Genomic DNA, 21,183 nt, shown 5'->3' with positions numbered 1-21,183 from the left:
GTTAGTAGAGGCACAATCAGTGGTAGCAGAAGCATCTAAAGCAGAAGAGAAGGCTGTGCCGGTGTTTCGCTTTGCCTTAATTCAGGGGCACATTAAAATGTTCAGGTGGCAAGTCGTTACAGTGAATTGAATTTATGTTCTGTACCTTGAGTAATTATTTGGTATGGCTTCATGCTGTTAGATTATGTTGGGTTTTTTCAAAAAGAAATAGACTAGGGAATGGTTTTAAGCACTAGTAAATTATTTGGGAGCAAACGTTTTCCCTGATCACTGTTCTGCCTAGAAGCTTGTAACTTACAAGAAAAGTCATAAAGAAATAGGAGGCTCTGGGGTAATCAACAAAGCATTTTAGGTGGTAAAACCCTCAACTGCTTTGTAATAAAAGGTTCCTCATTTTGTGATTGAGTTGCTTAGGTGAAGTCATATATTTTATGTAAAGCACAGCCTCAGCCTTTTCAAGTGTTTGTGGATTTAGCATTCTTTTTGCTGGAAAATTATAAAGAGCATAGCATGATACCCTAGTCTCCTAAAGCTTTGCATTCTGGCTTTGTTGCTTAGTAACAATGTGATGTGAGCCTCGTTTTCTCATCTACAAAATGGGGATTATAAAACCAACCTCAGAGGAGGTGTTCAGGGTTGAATATGATAACAAATGAAAAGTACTGAATGCAGAGCGGAAGGTCAGTCAAAGTTCCCTTGCACTTCCCCTCCTGCACTGTTCCTTTTAAACACACGTTGTATTATGTTTCAGATTTGACTATGATAGTGATCACTGATCATATCAGCATGTGTGGTGCAAGGAGTACATTGGCCAACGTTCCCTTCCACCCTGCACAGGCGAATATTATTCTTTAACCTGGTGACTGTGAATATTATCCTTTAACTTGGTGACTGTTATCTGCTGAATCTTTTAGCCATTGCTCTTTCTAAACGCTCCATTGTGTGTGAACATTTGTTCAACAAGTGCCAAACGTAAGGCTGGCCATGTTGCTGTTGCACAGTGCGGCCCTGTCAGGTGCTCTGAAGGTGTGATTTCATGTCTTGAAATACCACAGTTTGCTTGTGGAGTGTGACTGGGTGAGTGCCACAGAGCAGTTGTTTGTCATCATCATTAAGGTGCCCCTGTGAGGTGAGGCTGGTGAGGCATGGCGGGATTCTTGGTGGTATGGGGGGAGCCTGGGGTTTGCGGGCTTTGACAGGTGAAAGACACATGGTCAGTCTCTTTTCTCACCCCCATCTCCTGCTCTCTCTTAAAGGTGTTGCCAGCCCACCTTGGACAGTGCCGCTGCTCTTGGTTTGGGTGGTGGGTGTAATCAAGAGCACGTATGTGTGACAATTGTAGGTCAAGAGGAAGAAGGTCTTCAGGTTTGCAGGCAGTGCCGGGCTCATTCCCAGGTAGTGCTGGCACATAGTGGGTGAGCAGTGAGTTGACTGAAGGAATTTGTGCGCGAATGGATAAAGTAAACGGAAGCATTTGCTTATGTGTTTCATGTAGTCGCGTTACTTTCTTCTAGGCTCGAGGAATTTCCTGTAAGGAATAGCTTCTCAATGAAGACTCTGCCCATGCACTGGGAGGTCTTTCTTCTAAAACTGTGCTGGTACTCTTAGGACCCCAAAGGAGCTTGGTCCATGATAAGTGCAGTCATACTGCACTTTTATCCTTACCTGTTTATTCTGTCTTCTGCCCTGGATGTCAGTATTTATAAGTTGATTGAAACGTTCAGTCCTTAGAGATGATGACTATTACACAATCCTTTTCTTTTTTTGGCTAAATATGAAGTCTTCATTATTCTCCATCTATGATTTGAGGACATTGGCAGTCGTCCAGGTCAAGTTAGAGCTGGAGATGAAAATGAAAACTCTGTAGCATCCCGTTCCTAATAATTTTTGTGTTTACATATTTTTGTTCTCTTCCTGTCAAGTTATTTTATGTGTCCTTACAACACATCTCTTCATTCTTACAAATGGCCTTGTGTGTTTGGAGCACCCTAGGGCTTCTCATTCATCAAATCTACACTCCTTAACTCTACCTAGACTCCTCCTTACGTGCTAGTGTAGATTCCAGAAATACAACTTAAGAAGTTCAAGGACAAGTCTCTGTGAAATTGCACATCGTTCACTCCCTTACTCATTTTCTGAATTATGTTTAGATTTCAATCTGATGGGAAATCAAATTAGTGCTCAATGATAGGATCACTGATTCATAATTTTATAACTAATCTGGCCTTTGCTCACAGAATCCAGACCCTCTTTTATATCACTGGTCAGTGCTAAACAGGACTCCAGGCAGAAATATTCTCTGCCATTGTACGTTGCCACCCCCTGTTGCTGCCACAGCGGCACCTTTCTGGTTCACTTGCTTGATGGATTCATCCCTTCCTTTCTCCTTCCTTCCTCCCCTTCCTGAAAGCTTGAAAACTTGATAAGGCATCAGATTTACAGGATAAAAGATCATCTGGAATCAATGAATGTATACTGTCAAATAACTCCAGATTCCATTAAATGAGAACCACCTTTCATTCTTTAAGACTTCAAGAGATCAAGAAAGTCTGGTTCACTTATGTCAGGTAGCAGGGCATGTGGATATGGTGGGGTCTGCACTTGGGTCAGAGAGCCTGATTTCAAATCCATCTTAAACCCTTGGACTGTTAGTTTTTTCATCTGTAAAATCATACCTTACAAAAATGGTGGGGAGGATCCAATGAAATAATGTCTATAAAGCACTTAGCATAAAATAAGATATCAAAAATGTTAACTTATCATTATAACTCTTAAGTGATATAAAATCAAGAGAATATTATTATAAAAGCTGTATTGTCTTTAATCAGCTTGTCGAATGTATTGTTAAACTTATTTTGCGTATTCACTATGGTTCAAAAAGAGCCTGGTTTGTTTAATTTGGCGGTTTTAGTTAGAGCTGTGCTTCTTCCTGAAAGTAGAACCGAAAATGTAGCTTCTGTTATTATTTTATTAATGCAAAACAGAAAATGAAAAAGAAAGTGAGGGGGAAAAGAAAAGCATGGTGTATTTGCAAGTGAAACTAATACTGTACTATGAATTTGATTCTTTTTCTCTCTAGATCTTTTAGAGAAATCTCGTGTTGTTAAGCAGCCAAGAGGTGAAAGAAACTTCCACGTGTTCTATCAGCTGCTTTCTGGTGCCTCTGAAGAGCTCCTCAGTAAGTCCCTGTTTCTTTTTTTCTTTTTTTTTTTTTAAGAATTTTATTTTATTTATTTTTGGCTGCATTGCATCTTTGTTGCGCTGTGCAGTCTTCTCATTGTGGTGGCTTCTCCTGTTGCAGAGCATGGGCTCTAGGTGCGTGGGCTCAGTAGTTGTGGCTCACGGGCTTAGTTGCTCCGCGGCATGTGGGATCTTCCCGGACCAGGGCTCTAACCTGTCTCCCCTGCATTGGCAGGCGGATTCTTAACTACTGTGCCACTGGAGAAGCCCCAGTCCCTGTTTCTATGATTTAATTTTTACCCTTGCAACATTTTCCAAAGCAGAAGCGTTCCATATGCTTTTCCTCTTCCTTCTTAAAATTTTCCCATGATTCTGGCTGAAGGGAAGAATACGATGTGCTGGCTTCTGCCACCTTGCAGTCTTTGTTTGATATCTGTCCCCGGAGTACCTCACCAGGTACTGGGACATGTCTCAGATGGTTTGCTAAAAGAGCTAAAAGTTGAGGGAGGGTCTCATCATCAATTTAAAAAATAAAATGGAAGAATATAATTAGTCTAGTTGGGGAGAAAAAATTAGCAGGGAGCAGTAGATGAATACAATTCTATAAGAACAAATTGCTCAGTGACGATTTAAAAATAGTGGGAAGACATTTGCAACTGATACAAGAGATCAAAGTCTGACCTATGTATATTTTAGAGAATTAATATAAGTCCATCAGGATAGGCAGTAGCTAAGTGATGAAAAGTTTTGAGCAAGTAGTTCAAACAAGAAGAGCTATGGAAAGTCAACACACTTGGGGGAAAAAAATCATCCTTACTAATTATGGACAAATGTAAATTGAAACAGCACTGAAGTGTTCACCACACATGTATTAGCAAAAATTATTAAAGAGGATAAAGCTGGCAGAGTTGTCAGGCACTGATCTGCTTAGAGCTTGTGGGTATCACTTCAAAGTGAGGACTTCTTCCTGGGGGACTAATTGGCAAAGCAGAATAAGTCATAAAATGATCAGAGCCTACCGCCCAGGTGCACCACTTTTTGGAATAAACCCAATGAAATAATTCAAAAGAATCCAAAGAAACATCTTGTGTGAAGACATTTATCACTGTCCTTTATTTGTTATTATAAACTGGAGAAAATCCAAATGTCCAGCAGTGGGGGAATCCCTGGGCAGACATCGTACATTATAAGGAAATAGTATGTTGAAGATACTTTATATTATCAAAGTTTGGAAAGAACCTGTCTCGATAAGAATACATGTAAAACAAGCAGAGTTTGAAATATGTACAATGGTGATAAAGGTGATTTTAGAAAAATACTGATCTTTGGGTATCAATTTTTGTTCTGTTGCTTGAATGCATAGTGTGAAATCTTTTTATCTGAAGCGTTAAGGGGATGAGATATTGAAGATGATTAGATTGGTTGAAGTAACTTATAAACTTGTATGTGTGATTCAATAGATGAGCTTAAACTTGAGCGGGATTTCAGCAGATACAATTACCTGAGTCTGGACTCTGCCAAAGTTAATGGAGTGGACGACGCAGCAAATTTCAGAACCGTTAGGGTAAGATGTAACCCTCTTATTACTCTTTAAAATGGGTAACACTATATTGCTCAATCAGAATTGGTAATAATTCTGAGTTTTCTTCGATGTATAACTCATGCTCCCTAAGGTTTTAGAATTATAGAAGAATTTGTTTTATTTTTATTAGTTTGATTTTTTATTAGCTCAAAAATCCTACAGTATCAAGAAGGCCATGCTCTACTGGAGCACGCAGTTTTACTGTTTGTCCAAAGGAGCTTTCTTATTATATTATCTTGGGGTTTAACTTTTAGTATTGTACTGAAATTCCAAATGTCTTTATAGCCAAACTCAGTAGTTAAATTCCACATGTAAACCTGTCCTACAGTCATGTTAAGTCAAATCTGTTTTTCAGACAGAAAGTCATGTTTATATACAGTTTTCAAAAAATCATGCATAAACCAGAATAATTAGCATTTGTGTTCATTGGAAAAGAAATTATTTTAAATTATACTTGACATTCTATGTTTATGAGACACTTGGAAAATTACTTCTATAGGACATGATCTGATAACTGTTATTTACTTCTAAGTGAGAGAGCTGTGATAGTGGTGATGGGGGGGATAGGTTAGATTATAGGTAAAATAAGACTGGAATCGGTTCATCTTTGGGGGTGAGTGAAAATAACATGGGGTTCTTTTCCTGCTCTTTAGACTTTTATATATGTTTGAAATTTTCTAGAACAAAAAATCTTACAGCACTCCCATTACTATGTAACCTAGTCACTATAAATAGTTAGATAGACAGATAGGTAGGTAGATAGAGAGACAGAGAGAGATAAAGTAAATAAGGAAGCAAGCAAGCTGGGCTATTCTTAACAAGAAAGCATTTCTTAAGAGTATCATTTTTTAAAATTGTCTCAACATTCTCTTACGGAAACCTGTTGACTCCTGGACATGATTTTAAGACTTGAGTTCAGGACCAGTTCCATAACTGCTTTGCCTGGCAAATCATTGGCACTCAATAAAAATTTATGACTGGACGAATGTTCTGTGTTACCCATAGTTTGTGGAATCAGGCACTTCACCTTTGCAAACTACAGTTTTTCTCGTATGTAAAATAAACGAAGAGGTTTTTTTATGTAGGGGGTTATGAAAGCTGTTTGTTTGGAGTCAGAGTGGGAACCCAGGGCTCAGCTCTCAGCCTTCTCTCCCTCTGTCTGCCTCTTTACATGCCCCCTTTGCCACAGCCCGTGAAGTACCCCAGGGCTCCTTGAATCAGAGCTTGAAGCCACTGAACAAGATAGAGCCCCACATTGGTGCTATTTCAGGTCTCTTAATAGGTTTGTCTTTTGGAAAGTTTATTCCAGGACACTTTGTCTTTTTGTTGTTGTTGTTATTTTTGTTTTTTTTCAGAGCCGAATCTGTTATATGGTTTATTTTTAAAAAATAATAAAGAGCTACAGAAAGAAAACAGGTGCTTTCCCCCCCTCCCCAGAATGCCATGCAGATTGTGGGTTTCATGGACCACGAAGTTGAGTCCGTGTTGGAGGTGGTGGCCGCGGTGTTGAAGCTGGGGAACATCGAGTTCAAGCCCGAATCACGAGTGAATGGCTTAGATGAAAGCAAGATCAAAGATAAAAATGGTAAGTCAGCAGAGGACAGACCCTGTTTAGCAAAACTGGCTTTGAACTTCTGCCCAGTTTTTAATATAGAAAGTAAAACTTGCTTTTCACTGAGTTGAAAAGGCTTTCTAGTGAAATCGAGCAGAAACATAATTACAGCTCAGTCTGAAGTCTTTTGATTTATATATTTTACACTGTTGGGTTTGAAAACGATTTAGAAAGAACAGTGTAAGCCTTGAAAGTGATTATGAACAGCAGATATGCAGTCACTGTTTGTCCATTCCCGCACAACAGAGTTAAAAGAAATTTGCGAGCTGACCGGCATTGACCAGTCAGTCCTAGAGCGAGCCTTCAGTTTCCGAACAGTTGAGGCCAAGCAAGAGAAAGTTTCAACTACACTGAATGTGGCTCAGGTGGGTGAAACATAATGTCTGGAAGGGAGTTTTTAAAGTCTGTGGTATTTTTATATAAGTGGAAACAAAAATTTTATTTTTTAGGCTATTATCTTAACTGTCATGCTGTTTTCTAGGCATCGTTCTAGGCACTAGGGACACAGGGTAACCTAAACAGATAAAGATCCCTGCCCATATGGAGCTTAAAATTTTGGCAGAAGGAGCCAGACAAAGCAGTAGACCTAATAAATAAATGTATATAGCAAGCTAGCCAGGTGGTAAGTGCAGGCGACAAAGAGAAAACAGTAGAGCAGAGCAAGGGACATTCATAGTGTTGGGGGCAGAGAAGTCGAGTGAGCTGAGAAGTGGCTGGAGAGTTTTGAGCATGGGTGGTATGATCTGCATTGTATTTTAAGGAGTCATTCTGGCTGCAACGTAGAGAGCAGAGTGTAGGGGACAGACGGGCGTCTTAGTCACTTTGGCTGCTATAACAGCGTACCGTAGACTGGGTGGCTGAAGCAAAAAACATTTATTTCTCTCAGTTCTGGAGGCTAGAAGCCTGGGATCAGGGTGCCAACAGGGTCGAATTCTTGGTAAGGGCCGTCTTCTTGATTTACAGACAGCTCCCTTCTTACTGTGTCCTCACATGGCAGAGAGAGAGAGCAAGCAAGTGAGCTTTGATGTCTTCATCCCCTTATAAGGGTACCAGTCCCATCATGGGGACTTCACCCTCATGACCACATCTAAATCTAATCTAATCTAAATCTAAAGGCTCGACCTCCAAATACCACTGTATTAGGGAGTAGGGCTTCAACAATATGGGTTTTGGGGTGAGAGGACACAGACATTCATAGCACAGGGGAGCACACAGTTGTGTGCTAACCCAGAGATGATGGTGGCTTTTGAACCAGGTGGTGGCAGTGGAACAAGAAGTGGTCACATCTGAATATGTTTTGAAAGTGGAGACAACAGGACTTGCTGATGCCTTGATATGTGTGATATGAAAGAAAGAGAAGAGTCAAGGATGACCCTCAACATTTTTGGCCCAAGCAACTAGGAAAATGGAATTGCCACTTATTGATTTGCAGAAGGCAGTGGGGGAAGCTGGCTGTGGTCAAGAGGCCAAACTGGCTTCGCTGCCTTTCTGACTGTTCCCCCTCCAGCCTCCACACTTAGGCCAATGAAATCTTTCTAAGACACAAATCTGAGTTGCTTGTGTCTTCTTCCTTTGGTTCAAAATGGATGAACAGGTGTATACATGCATGCATGTATATCTAGGAGCTTGTGGAGACCCTTTCAGTGTAAACCCTTTGTTCTATGGTTTAGACATTGTCCCACCAGTCAGTGCTCATCTGGCCTAGAATTAAATGACTAATTCCGGACTTTTCCCACTCAGGCCTATTTTGTCCAACTGTATTCTCATCCTCCTTGCAAGTAGCCTTAAGCTTAAGACAGTAGATTGGGTTTAATCTTCCTCTCTACTGCTCTGGCCTAGTCTTTCCTAGTAACCCAAGAATGCCTACACACCTTTAACTTTCTTTCAACTTTGATTTCTTATTTTAGGTGAGGGATTTGGGTTATGGAAATACTGTACCTTTATGCATATGTTAGTTTGATGTATACATAAAGTTTCTAGCTATAACTGTCATGTGTCCTTCTTTCTAAGTTACTACTACTGCCGTCACGTCTGTCCCCGTCCCCCTCACTCACTCAAAGTCAGATGGTGAGTCACTTACCTCATCAAGGAAAGTTTGTTGAGAGCCTGCACAGCACAAGCCCCCCCGTAGACTGTTAGTAGGGACGTAAGGGATTAAAAAGGACTTTCGCAGAAAATAGTTTCTGAGCCAGACTTTGAAGGATTTAGATGTATAAAGAATGGGTGAAACAGCATTTCAAAAAGAAAACAGTGAGAGGAGCCAGGTTTGGAGTACATATCAGGAAAAGGGTTGATCAGGCTTGGCTATGGCTTTAGATATGTGAAGAGGATTCAAAGCAACGTGGCTGGAAAGGTTACGTTTGGTGTCCGAGTGGCGCGTCTGCAGCAGTGGTTCTCAAACTTGAGGGTGCATCGGAATCACCTGGAGGGTTTCTTAAACACGGTTTGCAGGCCATACCCCCAGAGTGTTTGGTTCAGTAGGTTTGTGGTAGGCCCGAAGAACTGGCATTTCTGACAAGTTCAGAGGTGATGCTGCTGCCACTGTGGTCCATCCAGAAGTCACATTTTGAGAACATTTCAGTAGCCAGAGTGGGGATTGTGAAGTACATAGTGATGCGATGAGAAAACGTCTAAGAGGCCCTTTAGGAATATTTCATACATATATGGAATATATGTGGATATATATGGGATATGTACATGGATATATTTTTGTCTGTTTTTATTGTGTGTTTTACTCTTGCTTTTTAATCATCCTCTACAGAAACCAGGCCCAGGTGCCTCTTACTTTGATAAGCTTGAGTCACCTTGCATCACTCGGTAAAACTTTTCCACATTCTTTTAACCTTTGGCATAAAAGAGTTTGGCTTCAGATCTTTGATTATTCAGCTCCTTTTTCAGGTTTTTTTTTTTTAATGTAGGGTTCAGAGTATTTGTTTCTACCGATCTTATTGCCTAGAAGATTTTGATTCTTACGAGATGTGATTTGTTCTATTAACTTTTCCTCATAGCTTCAATTCTTGGGCCCCATTATCATCTTTATTGCCCCATGCCTCATTTTCCTCAAGGCATTTAGATCTTTCCCCAGATAGAATGACTAATATTGAAATAACAGAAACTCCAGGCAGAGTTACTATTCAGCTTCTACCACATACTCCCTCCTTGGCTTCCAAGGTCCTCTGTCATCTGACCCAAAATGACTTTTCTCAGTTGATTCCCTGCTGGTTCTCTAAATGCCATGCTTATTGTTACCTTATTTTACCTAGCCCTAACCCTTTGCTTATCCCCCATGCTGCTCATGTCATTGCTAATTCCTTCTGCTGTCTAAATGGTCCTTTAATTGCACCTCATCCAGAAAGCCTTCCTTGATCACATAGGCCCCAGAGTCTTCCTTCTCTGAACTCCTTTTTCTCCTGCAAACTCCCTTGGAACCTGCCCTTTGATTGTTTGACTCCTTGGTTTGACCTCCCGCATTCTGCTGTAAGCTCCCGGAGGGCGGACCCCACATGTGTGCATCTCCGTGTCTCCAGTTACCATACTGACCTGGGCTTGCCTGAGAGTGGTCATCACGGAAGCAATTCCACCTGGGATCTTTCTCTAAGAGCTTCATCAGCTGCAGAAACTCAGTCTTTTCATTTGTGCTTAGAATCTGAGATGGCAAGTCAGCATCCTCGGTGTCTTCCCTCATTTCTACGCACCTTGTCCGTGATCCTTAAATGGGAGTAACCCTTCCTGCCCTTACTTTGGAGGATATTATTGTGGAGATGAGGTGGCACGAATCAGACTCAAGAAGTTACAGGTAGCCAAGTGACAGCCCCTGCAGCCAGATGTAGCTCAATAGGCATATTTTATTTGATGAATATTTGAGGAAAGGGTAGTTTTTTGTTTTTTCTGTTTTGTTAGCTTGCTTTTTAAATTTTGAATTTGAGTGCCTTTAACCTGGAATGCAGTCTCCAGCCCCCAAAGATCCCACTATTTCCCGTTCATTTCTGTTGTTCAGTCCCTGAAAGCATCTGAATTTGAGACTTCTGGAATAAGTATTTGAAGGAAAGCAAGGAAGATTAATATTGTCTGTGGATACACTTTAAAAATTATAGAGCCATTTACCAGAATAAGTGGTCACTGTTAGTTCAGTTGCATACTGAAATGGTGGTTTGTTGGAAGCAGATAGCACACAAGTAAGAAGGCTGGATGACGTGATGATGAAATAGGGTCTGTTTACAAATACGTAGTGTTTGGAGATAACTTGAATTTACAAGAAGAAAAGGGAAAGGATTAAGAAAGAATTATTTAGGCTCATGAGGCAGTAGTAGAGAATGAGGATACTTCAAAAATCATAATTATAAGCATACCTGTAGACTTACTATGTGCCAGGTACTGCTCTAGGCACTTAAATTTTCTATTTCAAGAAAATAAAAACTAGAAGAAAGGGTATTGGAGAAAGGATATCCATCTTAATTAAGGCTTCTTTCTTTGTGTCAGCATTTTACATACATTTTCTGCTGTGGAATTATTTACCCACCCTCCCACCCCCCTCCATGTCCATGTTTAGCATTGGACAGTCAGGCTCTATTTTTTACCAACTTCTGGGTGGATTTTCTAACCTTCATTGGAGTAGCTGCCTGAGACTTAGCGAGCAAGGTTTGGGATTAGCACGGAAGTATCAGATGAAGGGAAAAGGTACTCTCTTTCCAGCTGCAGTACATTGCCTGCAACAGGGAGTGAGTCTGTTTTTTAAATTGTTACACTTCATTTAGGAAGAATTGCAGAGAAAGAATTTTCACATAATCCAATAAATTGTGTTCTTTATAAAATAAAAATATAATGGTTTACTTTAACTGTAATGCCCAACTTTCTACTTATAAGCAATGAAACACACACATAGGTCCAGTGTTGAAGACAGCAGCAAAACCTCTTCTTTCCTCCCCTGGGGCCCGTTACTTCTCAGGCTGCTGCCGCCCATCTCCAGGCCTCCCCCGGAGCACTGGTTTCAGACATATAATTAGTACTTCCTGCACACCCTCGGCACCCAATATGTTTAAGGGCTATTAGGTTCTCCTGACCAAACCCAACTTTTCTCCAGCCTTTGCACTCTAAGTCAAGGTCAGAGAGACATATATGTCTTCTACCTCTTCTTTGTCAAGTAGCTATGAACAGCCTTCAAACAAATAGATAAGCAAGTAAAAGGACTTTATTTTTATTATACAAAGTATTATCCAACAATGTATTGTTTTACTGCTTATTACAAAAGATTTTTTTTGAATGCTCAGAAGATTGAATGATGAAAAATATTTACAGGTCCCATCAGTCAAAACCATTTTAATGTATATCCTTTTGAGTTTCCTACATGTAGTAGCTTAAAGAAAATAGTTGTTATTATAATAAATATATAATTTTTTATTGTCACAAAACATAACAAGGATTTTTCTCATTTCATTATCTAATTTTTATAACTATCATTCTGTGGTGACTGTGTAACTTCCCGCCCAATAGGTGCTTCTTTATTTATTTTACTCTGCCCCTGTTGTTGGACTTCTAAATTGCCTGTGATTTTTCTCTGTTCCATAACATTGAGATTAATATCTTTGTGGTGAAAGCTTTTGCAATATTTAAAATTAATTTCCTGGGATGTGGAAAAGTATAATAACTGGGTATAAACAATTTGCCCAATTTTCTTAATGGCTTGACTGTTCATCCACAGTACAATAAAAACGCTCTTGAAAAGAAATTTGAAATAAAAGAGCTTTCGGTATCTTTTTAAAAACTTCATTATTTTATTGAAATTAAGCATTGTGGTAATTGCAGATATTGCATTTTTCTTTTTCTTTTTAATAGGCTTATTATGCCCGTGATGCTCTGGCTAAAAACCTCTACAGCAGGTTGTTTTCATGGTTGGTAAATCGAATCAATGAAAGCATTAAGGTACTGAATCTCTATAAACAAATAACTCAGTTATAATAAATGGTATTCAGAGTATACACATTAAAGATACTTTAATTTTATAATCAGGTAATTGATTACCACTTACAGAGATTGTTCCTTGAAAAGAATTTACCTTGTTTAGGATTGAAATTTGTCAGTGATTCTACCTATTTTGTTTTGCCATGTGTGTTATAAGAAATCTCACTGGTGAATAGTTTAATGGTATTTGCAGAGTAACTGTGAGAGACAGCATCCCAGGTCCTGGTTGTGACTGATCTACTAACTAGTTGTACACACTTGGCTGAAGAGGTCACTTCACCTCTCTAGCTACTAATATGTTCTTCAGTAAATGAGGGTATTGGACTAGGGGATTTTGAAAGACCCTACCTGTTATAAGATTCAGTGATCTCTTTTTTATAATTAAGCATCTAATAAAGAAGGCCTTAGTCATGCCTTCTTTAAATAAGTCATCTATTAAGATTTCTGGAAGATTCCATACCAGCGTCCTCTCTCATACATTTAAAAACAACTAAATTATATTCTTCTAGGTCTGAAACACAATTAACTTGTAATATATGTCTATATTCCTTGGTATGCTTTTAGTGTTATATTTCATGCTTAAGTTAACCCTTCAATTTGAAACTATTTTTAAGGCACAAACAAAAGTGAGAAAGAAGGTCATGGGTGTTTTGGACATTTATGGCTTCGAAATTTTTGAGGTGAGCTGCTTTTTTTTTTTTTTTTGGTATTATCTTTGTTAATGTAGAACAGTTTGGAGATTAAATCATGCATTCTATAGACAACATTTAATATAATTAAATGTTTGAATCTACAAATAACTTTTGTAAAGATGTAACAAAGTGTGTGTGTGTGTGTGTGTGTGTGTTTTAAGTGCTGAGATCCAGCATTTTGGAGACAGGGCTATTTAAAAAGACTTCCTTGTATTAGTACTTGACTTTTAGAATGCAGATTCAAAATTCTTACTGTGAAATTTCCAACAAGGTATACGGACATTATGTCTGTAGTCATTTGTTCATTTGTAGGTTGCTTGAAAGTGAAGTAGGCTGGTGCCATGAAAAAAGCCAGGAGTTGGGAGAACCAGAGCTCATGGCCTGGCCAGAGCTGGTCACTTCACCTCTGTTGGACTCAGGCAGAGAGGTTCTGTATTAGATGATTTGTTGGGTCTTATCCAGGGGTCATACAACTGTGATCTTATGAGTTCTGCTGCAAAGCTTGAAAAAAAATTTCTGCTGAGGTTCATAATGAAATTTTAAAAAAGACTCCATGGGGCTTCCCTGGTGGCGCAGTGGTTGGGAGTCCGCCTGCCGATGCAGGGGACGCGGGTTCGTGCCCCGATCCGGGAAGATCCCACGTGCCGCGGAGCGGCTGGGCCCGTGAGCCATGGCCGCTGAGCCTGTGCGTCGCGAGCCTGTGCTCTGCAACGGGAGAGGCCACAGCAGTGAGAGGCCCGCATATCGCAAAAGCAAAAACAAAAACAAAAACAAACAAACAAAAAAAAAGACTCCATGCTTATTTCAAGTTAAATATTTAAACATTGTAGACTTATATTAGAATTTCCTGTTCACCCCCTTGCTAACTCTGACATTTAGAAGCCGTTTTAAGGAGCTTTTAAAACTCTTATTCTCACTTTTAGCAGTGGTACTTCAGTTTGGTTCAGGAAAATAACGAGTAGATCAGGCTTCTCCTTTCTTAACTCTCCCCGTAAGTAATTTGTGAATTCCTTTAAACAACCAGGCCCTACCCAGAATGACCACCCAAAGGATTGACATGTTTCAAGTTATCAGGTTCACAGAGTCATAGAAAAAACATCAGCCCATTTCCTGCAGCTCAGCCAGGCCTTTCTAGTAAATGCCTTTTTCTTAGAACATTTGTTTTGGGGATAGCGCCTGTGCCTTGCTTTATCATGTCCCATATTTAATAGCTAGTGGTAAATAATTATTGAGGGCTGACTATATGCAAGGATTGTGGTGTTATGTATGTTGTCTGATTTAATTGCCATCACAGTCTCATGAATTAGCTGCTATTATTATTTTTATTTTATAGAAGAAGTGAGGCTTTGAAGGTCAAGTAACTATCTCAAGGTTACATGGCTACTAAATGTCAGACTCAGGATCTAAAGCTTAGACCTCCTTGATAAATAATAAAAGGTCTTCTGCAGGGCTTTTCCTCACTTTTCTCCCCAAACTCACATGGTTCCCGGTATCTGGAAATAAGGAAAAAAACCAAATGCTTTAAGTCTCTGATGCTCCCTATTTCTGCACCTTTGGCATCATTCTAAGCTCCTGGGCAGCACGGGGAGCCTTCCCGGAGTTCATCTGTGTGCTGGTAGCAGAGTGTGCGGGACACTTGTGCTTCGGGCTGCCCTGGAAAACTCCCCTTCAGCACAATGTCTGCTTATATTGGTGTCCCTTTAGCAGACTCTGGAAAGGAAAGCTTCCAGTCCCTTGGTAAGAGGAAGAATTTGAGATTTGTGAGTTAGGAGGATTGCTGGAGTAGACTCAGAAGTCATGGTGCTAAAATTAGTTTCTTTCTAGCAAGACCTCAGGTTACTGTCACTAAATGGGCACTAAATGCTAAAGTCATTCTTTACAGTTGGCAGGGAAAGAGATTTCTTACCTGGCACATTGCTGATCTTTATTTAGGTGTTTCATGAATAGGGCAAAAGCAGAGATCTCACTAGAAAGTTGGGGGGGGGGAGATGTATTCAATGATATTTCTAAAATCAAAGAAACTGATTCTATTTTTATTTTGCCAGAAAAAAATGTGTTGATCCTTGTCAATGGGCAGGTGCTTAATATCATGTCACAATACATGGAAACTTTTTTTTTTTTTTTTTTTGCGGTACGCGGGCCTCTCACTGTTGTGGCCTCTCCCATTGTGGAGCACAGGCTCCAGACGCGCAGGCTCAGCGGCCATGGCTCACGGGCCCAGCCGCTCCGCAGCATGTGGGATCTTCCAGGACCGGGGCACGAACCCGTGTCCCCTGCATCGGCAGGCGGACTCTCAACCACTGCGCCACCAGGGAAGCCCGGAAACTTTTTCTTTTTTTATAGGATAATGGGGTCATGATGGGACATTGGCTTGGCTTCATCTTCCAGTAAGATCTAATTAGCCATGGGAAAAGAGACACGCACAGCCCTCAGGGAACTGAGTTAAACCTCATGAGCAATTTGACCATGTATAAGTGAGGGAGTCATTTCCCCAGTATTTATTCAGTGCCTACTGTGAGCCAGATGCCAGTGGTAAGCAAGGCAAAGATGTTCCTTGCCTGCATGGAGCTTATGGTCTTGGACCTAAGATGGTGGTTCTGTTGCTAGCTGAGGACACATCCTATTTGGTAGGAAGCTCTAATCAGGAAACTAGATTACTTTTAAAAAGTGTTTGCTACAGACCTAATCAGAACAGAATTTAGATGTTCCAAGTGGAAACATCCTGTAACCTGCACTAAGCGAAACACCCTTTAGCAATCCAGGAATATTTTTCACTTATGGTTTATTCAAGTTTCTCTACAAATGTGTCTTTCTGAACATCCTTTCCTTCTGCAAGTTATATCACCATTTTTCTCAACATTGTTACAGTTATGGACTTCATGAAAATGCTTGCATTATGTTTCTAAACAGTCTTCCTCCTTTCTTCAGAAGAATACACTCCAGTTCAGTACTTCTCAAACTTAGCTGCATGTTGGAATCACCTGGGGAACTTTTGAAAATTCAGCTGTCTGGGCCACACCCCAGACCGATAAATCAGAACCTCAGGATGTGCAGCCAGAGCGGCGGTATTTTAAAGCTCCCAGGTAGTTCCAGTGTGCCGTCAAGGTTGAGACCAGCTGCTCTTGTAAATGGGAATCTTCAGCGTGAACTGTAAATTCCAAACATATGTGGTGTTCTTGCCGTTTGACCTCTGCATGAGATGCCCTTGTAAAACATCCTACATCACCCACACTTCATCTTAACCTAAACCTAATCTGTGTATATGTAATATTCCTAAAACCAAGCAGGTTACATTTTTACTCTTTTTAAGCAGACCTTTCAGCCAAGGCCAAATCCAACCAGTCATATGTCTACAGCAAATCTTATGATGGCCATAAAATCTTTAGAAGTTAGTTTTCCTTCTCCATGCAATAAATGCTTTGGGGTTCTTTTTCCCCAGTTTCTTGCGAGAATTCGGATTTATTTTTCATGATAGTTAATTGTTCTCTCCATTTTCCTGTCTCAACCTCCTCAGTTAATCTTCCAAACATCTTGATTTTCAATAATCTATTTATGTATTATTTATTTTATAAATAAACTTATTTGGGGGGAAGGCAGAGTAGAGATTTGGTTGGGCACTTTTAAGATACTTTTACCTGCTCTTTGATAGAGAAGTAGAAAGGTTTTTTTTCTTTTAATTTATTCACATAAATACCCCAGATGCTATCATACATTTTCCTGGATTCTCAGCAAAATTGGAACACATGGAAATGTCAAAGCTCATAGGGTTGAACATTAGGAACGCATATAATTAAGGACTTAAAAGTACCATAAGCTGAAGTGCAAGGGCTCAGAGTATGACTCAAGAGGAGGTATTCAAAATCCACCTCAGTGCAAAAACGAACATTTCTATGATATTGTCCACTCAAGTGAAAATAAACTGATAGATTATAGAGAAAATTCTGCCTTTCTTCTTCAGTGAAAATTGACTGCAGGAATTAAGATCCTGCCTTTTGGAGAGCCCTGGGCCTCACTTTAAAAATGGGACAGGACACTAGAAGAAATTTTTTTGAATGTTTCTAATTCTGCCTCTTGACCCGACTGACAGTTCCCATGAGAACGTTTTTCAGCTGAGCTGGTGAAAACCTTTCATTTACTTTCGTCTGTCTCTAAACGGAAGAGGGAAACTGATGCATTAAACCATGGGATGATGACACGTGCATTTGACTGCAAAACATTCCAGTGCCAGCTGGGTGAATAGCTCTGCCTTGCTGGCCGCGTGTAATCTGATGTCAGTTTGGAAAACAGATTAGAGTGGAACATTGATACCGAAAATAAGGTGAAAGTGAATTAAAGTTCATTGAGGAGAAAAATCTAGCTATGAATCCTGGTAGAACATATCCAGTTTTGCAAAGGCAGAGAATTATAATCCAGATACTCCCAATTCTACACAATTCAGTTTGGATATTCTTATAACTGCAAACATGGCCTTAGATCTCTGAGGAATATTTATAGCATCTCCATGAAATAACAAGTGCTATTCTTTTAAAAAGTGAAATTAAATTCAAAACGGTGTTGGGCAATCTAAGTTGATTCAACTTTCTTCTAAGTACTTATCTGATAGGTCTTAGAATGGATAGGTGGTTTACTGGGGAAACCTATTAGTGTGCTGTAGACCAAAGCAGGACAGCAGTGGCTGAGTATTTCACTTTTCGTATGATCGAGCTAGTTTTGTACAGGCCAAATGCTAGTTATTTGGATTCAGGCACTCTTATTCATCTTGCCCTTACAACCTCGTTGAAAGTGGCCATATACAGTAAGGGTGTGATAGGCAAGGTGCAACGATTGTTTCAAATAAAACAATCTATTAGTTGGGGAAGGGTCGGTGTAAGACCAACTGGTAGGTTCGTCTCATGATTCTAGGATTCGTTTTCTAAAATATTGTTTTAAAAGAAAATTGATTCTAGTTACAGGCAACACTTTTTGTTCCAGTTTTTTGCCTTTAATTTTGTCCTTTATTTGCTAGAGAACTTGTAGTTGAAGAGAAAGGAGACAATTTAAAGTAGATTTTAGAACGAAAATGGTGAGAATTAATATGGTTCATAAGATGTATATGCTCGTTCATCAGTGTTGTTGCTTTAACTTTTTAAATCAAAGGCTATTTAAAAATATTTAAGAGCACTATAATGGTATTGATATTTTTCTAAAATTGACCATAATTGAGTATGTACCTAGAAGAAAAATGTTACATATTTAAAGGAAAGTTTTTTGTAACTTCAGCCAGTCATTCAATTTTGTGACTGTCTTAAAAGGAAAATATTTAATATTAAATGTTTTTCTCTGATTTTGAGGATTTTTTTGTTTGTTTGTTTTGCGGTACGTGGGCCTTTCACTGTTGTGGCCTCTCCCGCTGCGGAGCACAGGCTCCGGACATGCAGGATCAGCGGCCATGGCTCACGGGCCCAGCCGCTCCGCAGCCTATGGGATCTTCCCGGACCGGGGCACGAACCCATGTCCCCTGCATCGGCAGGCGGACTCTCAACCACTGCGCCACCAGGGAAGCCTGAGGATTATTTTTTTTAAGTTTACTTTCTTAAAAAAAAAAAAAAAAAGTGGTTCCTGTTTTGGGGCCCATTTCTTGAAATTGTGAATTTTTAAAAATGGATTGTTAATTGCACTGTATTTTTCTGTAGGAACAGCATTATAAATGGGGACTGCCCAAGGGCTTTCCACCGAGTAAATCTTTGCTAAGACCAACAGCACATTTTAAAGCAGTAATATAGCCCACCTCCTCTGAAACAGTGCTGTTACAAAGTTTTATAACTTTTGGATAAATGTACCATTTCATTTATTATGCAACAGACATAATACATTAAATAAAATATTATGTATTTTACATTGTATGTAAAATATGGAACCCCCCCACCCAACTTGTTATATCCAAAATTTGACCTCAGACGAAAGTGTTGAGCTATGAGAAACATCAGTTAACTATGTAATTAATAGTACTTTTTGCTGAAATAAGTCACGATCTTAGTGTTTGAACTGCCACACCCCGCCCCACCCGTTTCCTACATGATATTCACCTGCAAATTCCTTCCCATCCACCATCCTAATGATGGTGGTGATGGAGCTGCCTCCTTTATTTTACATCTTCCTTTCAATATACATTATTTTTAAAGAGTGTAAGGTTTAAATATCTCTCTTAAAGAGCGTAAGATGTCATTAGCCTTCTTTGCTGAGAATATACGAATATGGTAACAGGCCAGTACTTTTGATCCCTCTTTCAAAATCACTCCAAGTGGAAAGCTCATGGTTGGCACTTATGGGTATAAACTAGTTATGAACTTTATTGGGAGTATGAGTTTATCCCTCAGTCTTGAGGGATAAATGTGCTTTAGACAATGGAGAAAAATTCTATGCATGGAGCATGGGTAGCAGACTGGAGGGAGAGGAGGCGAGTCATTCATGGGAGCACTCAGCTCCTGCCTACTTCCTCCTTTGGAGACTTTTTTTTTTTTTTTTTTTTTTTTTTTGCGGTACGCGGACCTGTCCCGTTGCGGAGCACAGGCTCCGGACGCGCAGGCTCAGCAGCCATGGCTTATGGGCCCAGCCGCTCTGCGGCATGTGGGATCTTCCCGGACCGGGGCATGAACCCGTGTCCCCTGCATTGGCAGGCAGACTCTCAACCACTGCGCCACCAGGGAAGCCCTCCTTTGGAGACTTTGATTCATGGGACTGCCGTGTGCAAGAGCGAGCCCGGCTCGGGGATCGCTAGCCACCCACAGAGTTCTTGACAAACCAAAAAAGCACCCAAATATCAAGTTGCTTTGGTGCCTTCATATTCAAGTGATGGTTCCTAGACCCAGTTTAGCTATTTTATAAAGGGGAGTGGGAAAACCGGGTGATATTTAATGCCTGTATAAATGAAGAAATTGGACCTGTGCAGGTTGCAGTTTATGAACTGTCACCAGACATTTCCTTAATTTTCTGCAAATTATAAATTTTTGCAATTTATTTTTAACGATTTGTGAAGTCTCATTTCCCAAACATTTGGACACTATCAACAACTTAAACGTTAATCAGAGGAAATGTGATTGCCTTCATTTTCAGCAATAATGAATCGCTCTGACGATTCATGACATGTTTGGGGGCTGTGAGGTAGGTTTGCAGTAGAGGCTGAGGTATTTCTGTGGGGAAGTCAGCTGGTTTGGGCCTTAATGATTGTGCTATTGATTTTGGTTTTTGCTCTTTAAGCAGCAGGATCAGGTCAGAGAGTCAAGTTTTTGTTCTTAGGCTGTCTTCAGAACACTCTCATTTCCCTCTTGTTTGTGTTTGAAGGGGGGATACAGCCCATGCAGCACAGGCGTGGGTCGCTGTGGTGAGAAAGGGGGATGCCCTGGATCTTGCTGAATCTCTTCACTCTTTCGGTGACCTGCCAACTGCCTTTGTCCCTGAGTCGTTGGGTGGATGTGTCAGACACATTTTATTTTCCTGATAATTTAGCATTAGAAGTATTAGATTCTGAAGCCTTAGGACTTCCAGCGAGTTATATGGTATATTATTTCAGTCAGACTGTTTTTTATCCTGAATAGCTCTCACCTAGCAGAACCCCAATTCAGATACCGCACGTAGGTATCGTGTTCCTGTCTTTTGAGATGATGGGACACATGTCTCGATCTAAAGTTTTGTGCAAGTCAGAAATATAGCCTGGGGAATTCCCTGGTGGTCCAGCGGTTAGGACTCCACACTTTCACTGCCGAGGGTCTGGGTTCAATCTCTGGTCGAGGAACTAAGATCCCACAAGCTGTGGGGCACAGCCAAAAAAATAAAGAAAAAAAAAGAAATACAGCCTGGATGATAAAATCTGTCATTTGCACCGATGAATAACTGTCAATGAGTGTTTACTTTTAGAAGTTTATTGCAAATTGAGAACTGACTGCATTTTGTGTAATCTGTCCCTTTGTGCACCAGAATGCAGTAAGTATGAACTGTTTGCAGTGCCGGTCTGTTGCATGCTCCTGTGTTAATAGCTTCTCCAACTGTGTGAAGTTTGCAGTAAATGACCATTGATTAACTGTGTGTGGATATGAAATATAGAATTCATACAAGAACTTATAAAAATTGAGGGGAAATTTACTTTAGCTCAGACTTACTCCTTAGGTTGTGTTGTAATTGTG

General features: G+C 40.1%; 1 protein-coding gene across 8 annotated transcripts in view; it reads left to right on the top strand.

Annotated features, from left to right (window-relative positions):
- MYO1B (myosin IB) overlaps positions 1 to 21,183 on the top strand; it is a 184,036-nt gene that overhangs the window by 121,154 nt on the left and 41,699 nt on the right. For all 8 annotated transcript variants that reach the window (XR_009541113.1, XR_009541114.1, XM_060152411.1 and 5 more), the window contains 6 exons: positions 3,080 to 3,178; positions 4,641 to 4,744; positions 6,200 to 6,347; positions 6,621 to 6,739; positions 12,207 to 12,293; positions 12,947 to 13,012. Coding sequence is in view for 6 of the 8 variants with exons in the window: in XM_060152411.1 (XP_060008394.1) it covers positions 3,080 to 3,178; positions 4,641 to 4,744; positions 6,200 to 6,347; positions 6,621 to 6,739; positions 12,207 to 12,293; positions 12,947 to 13,012 (623 nt within the window). In the remaining 2 variants the exon portion in view is untranslated. The remainder of the gene's footprint in view (positions 1 to 3,079; positions 3,179 to 4,640; positions 4,745 to 6,199; positions 6,348 to 6,620; positions 6,740 to 12,206; positions 12,294 to 12,946; positions 13,013 to 21,183) is intronic.

The sequence above is a fragment of the Lagenorhynchus albirostris genome, chromosome 6 (assembly GCF_949774975.1).
Source record: "Lagenorhynchus albirostris chromosome 6, mLagAlb1.1, whole genome shotgun sequence".
In the NCBI taxonomy this organism is placed as follows: Eukaryota; Metazoa; Chordata; class Mammalia; order Artiodactyla; family Delphinidae; genus Lagenorhynchus; species Lagenorhynchus albirostris.
Note: the sequence above shows the minus strand (reverse complement) of the source record. Positions and strands in the feature narration are given on the sequence as shown.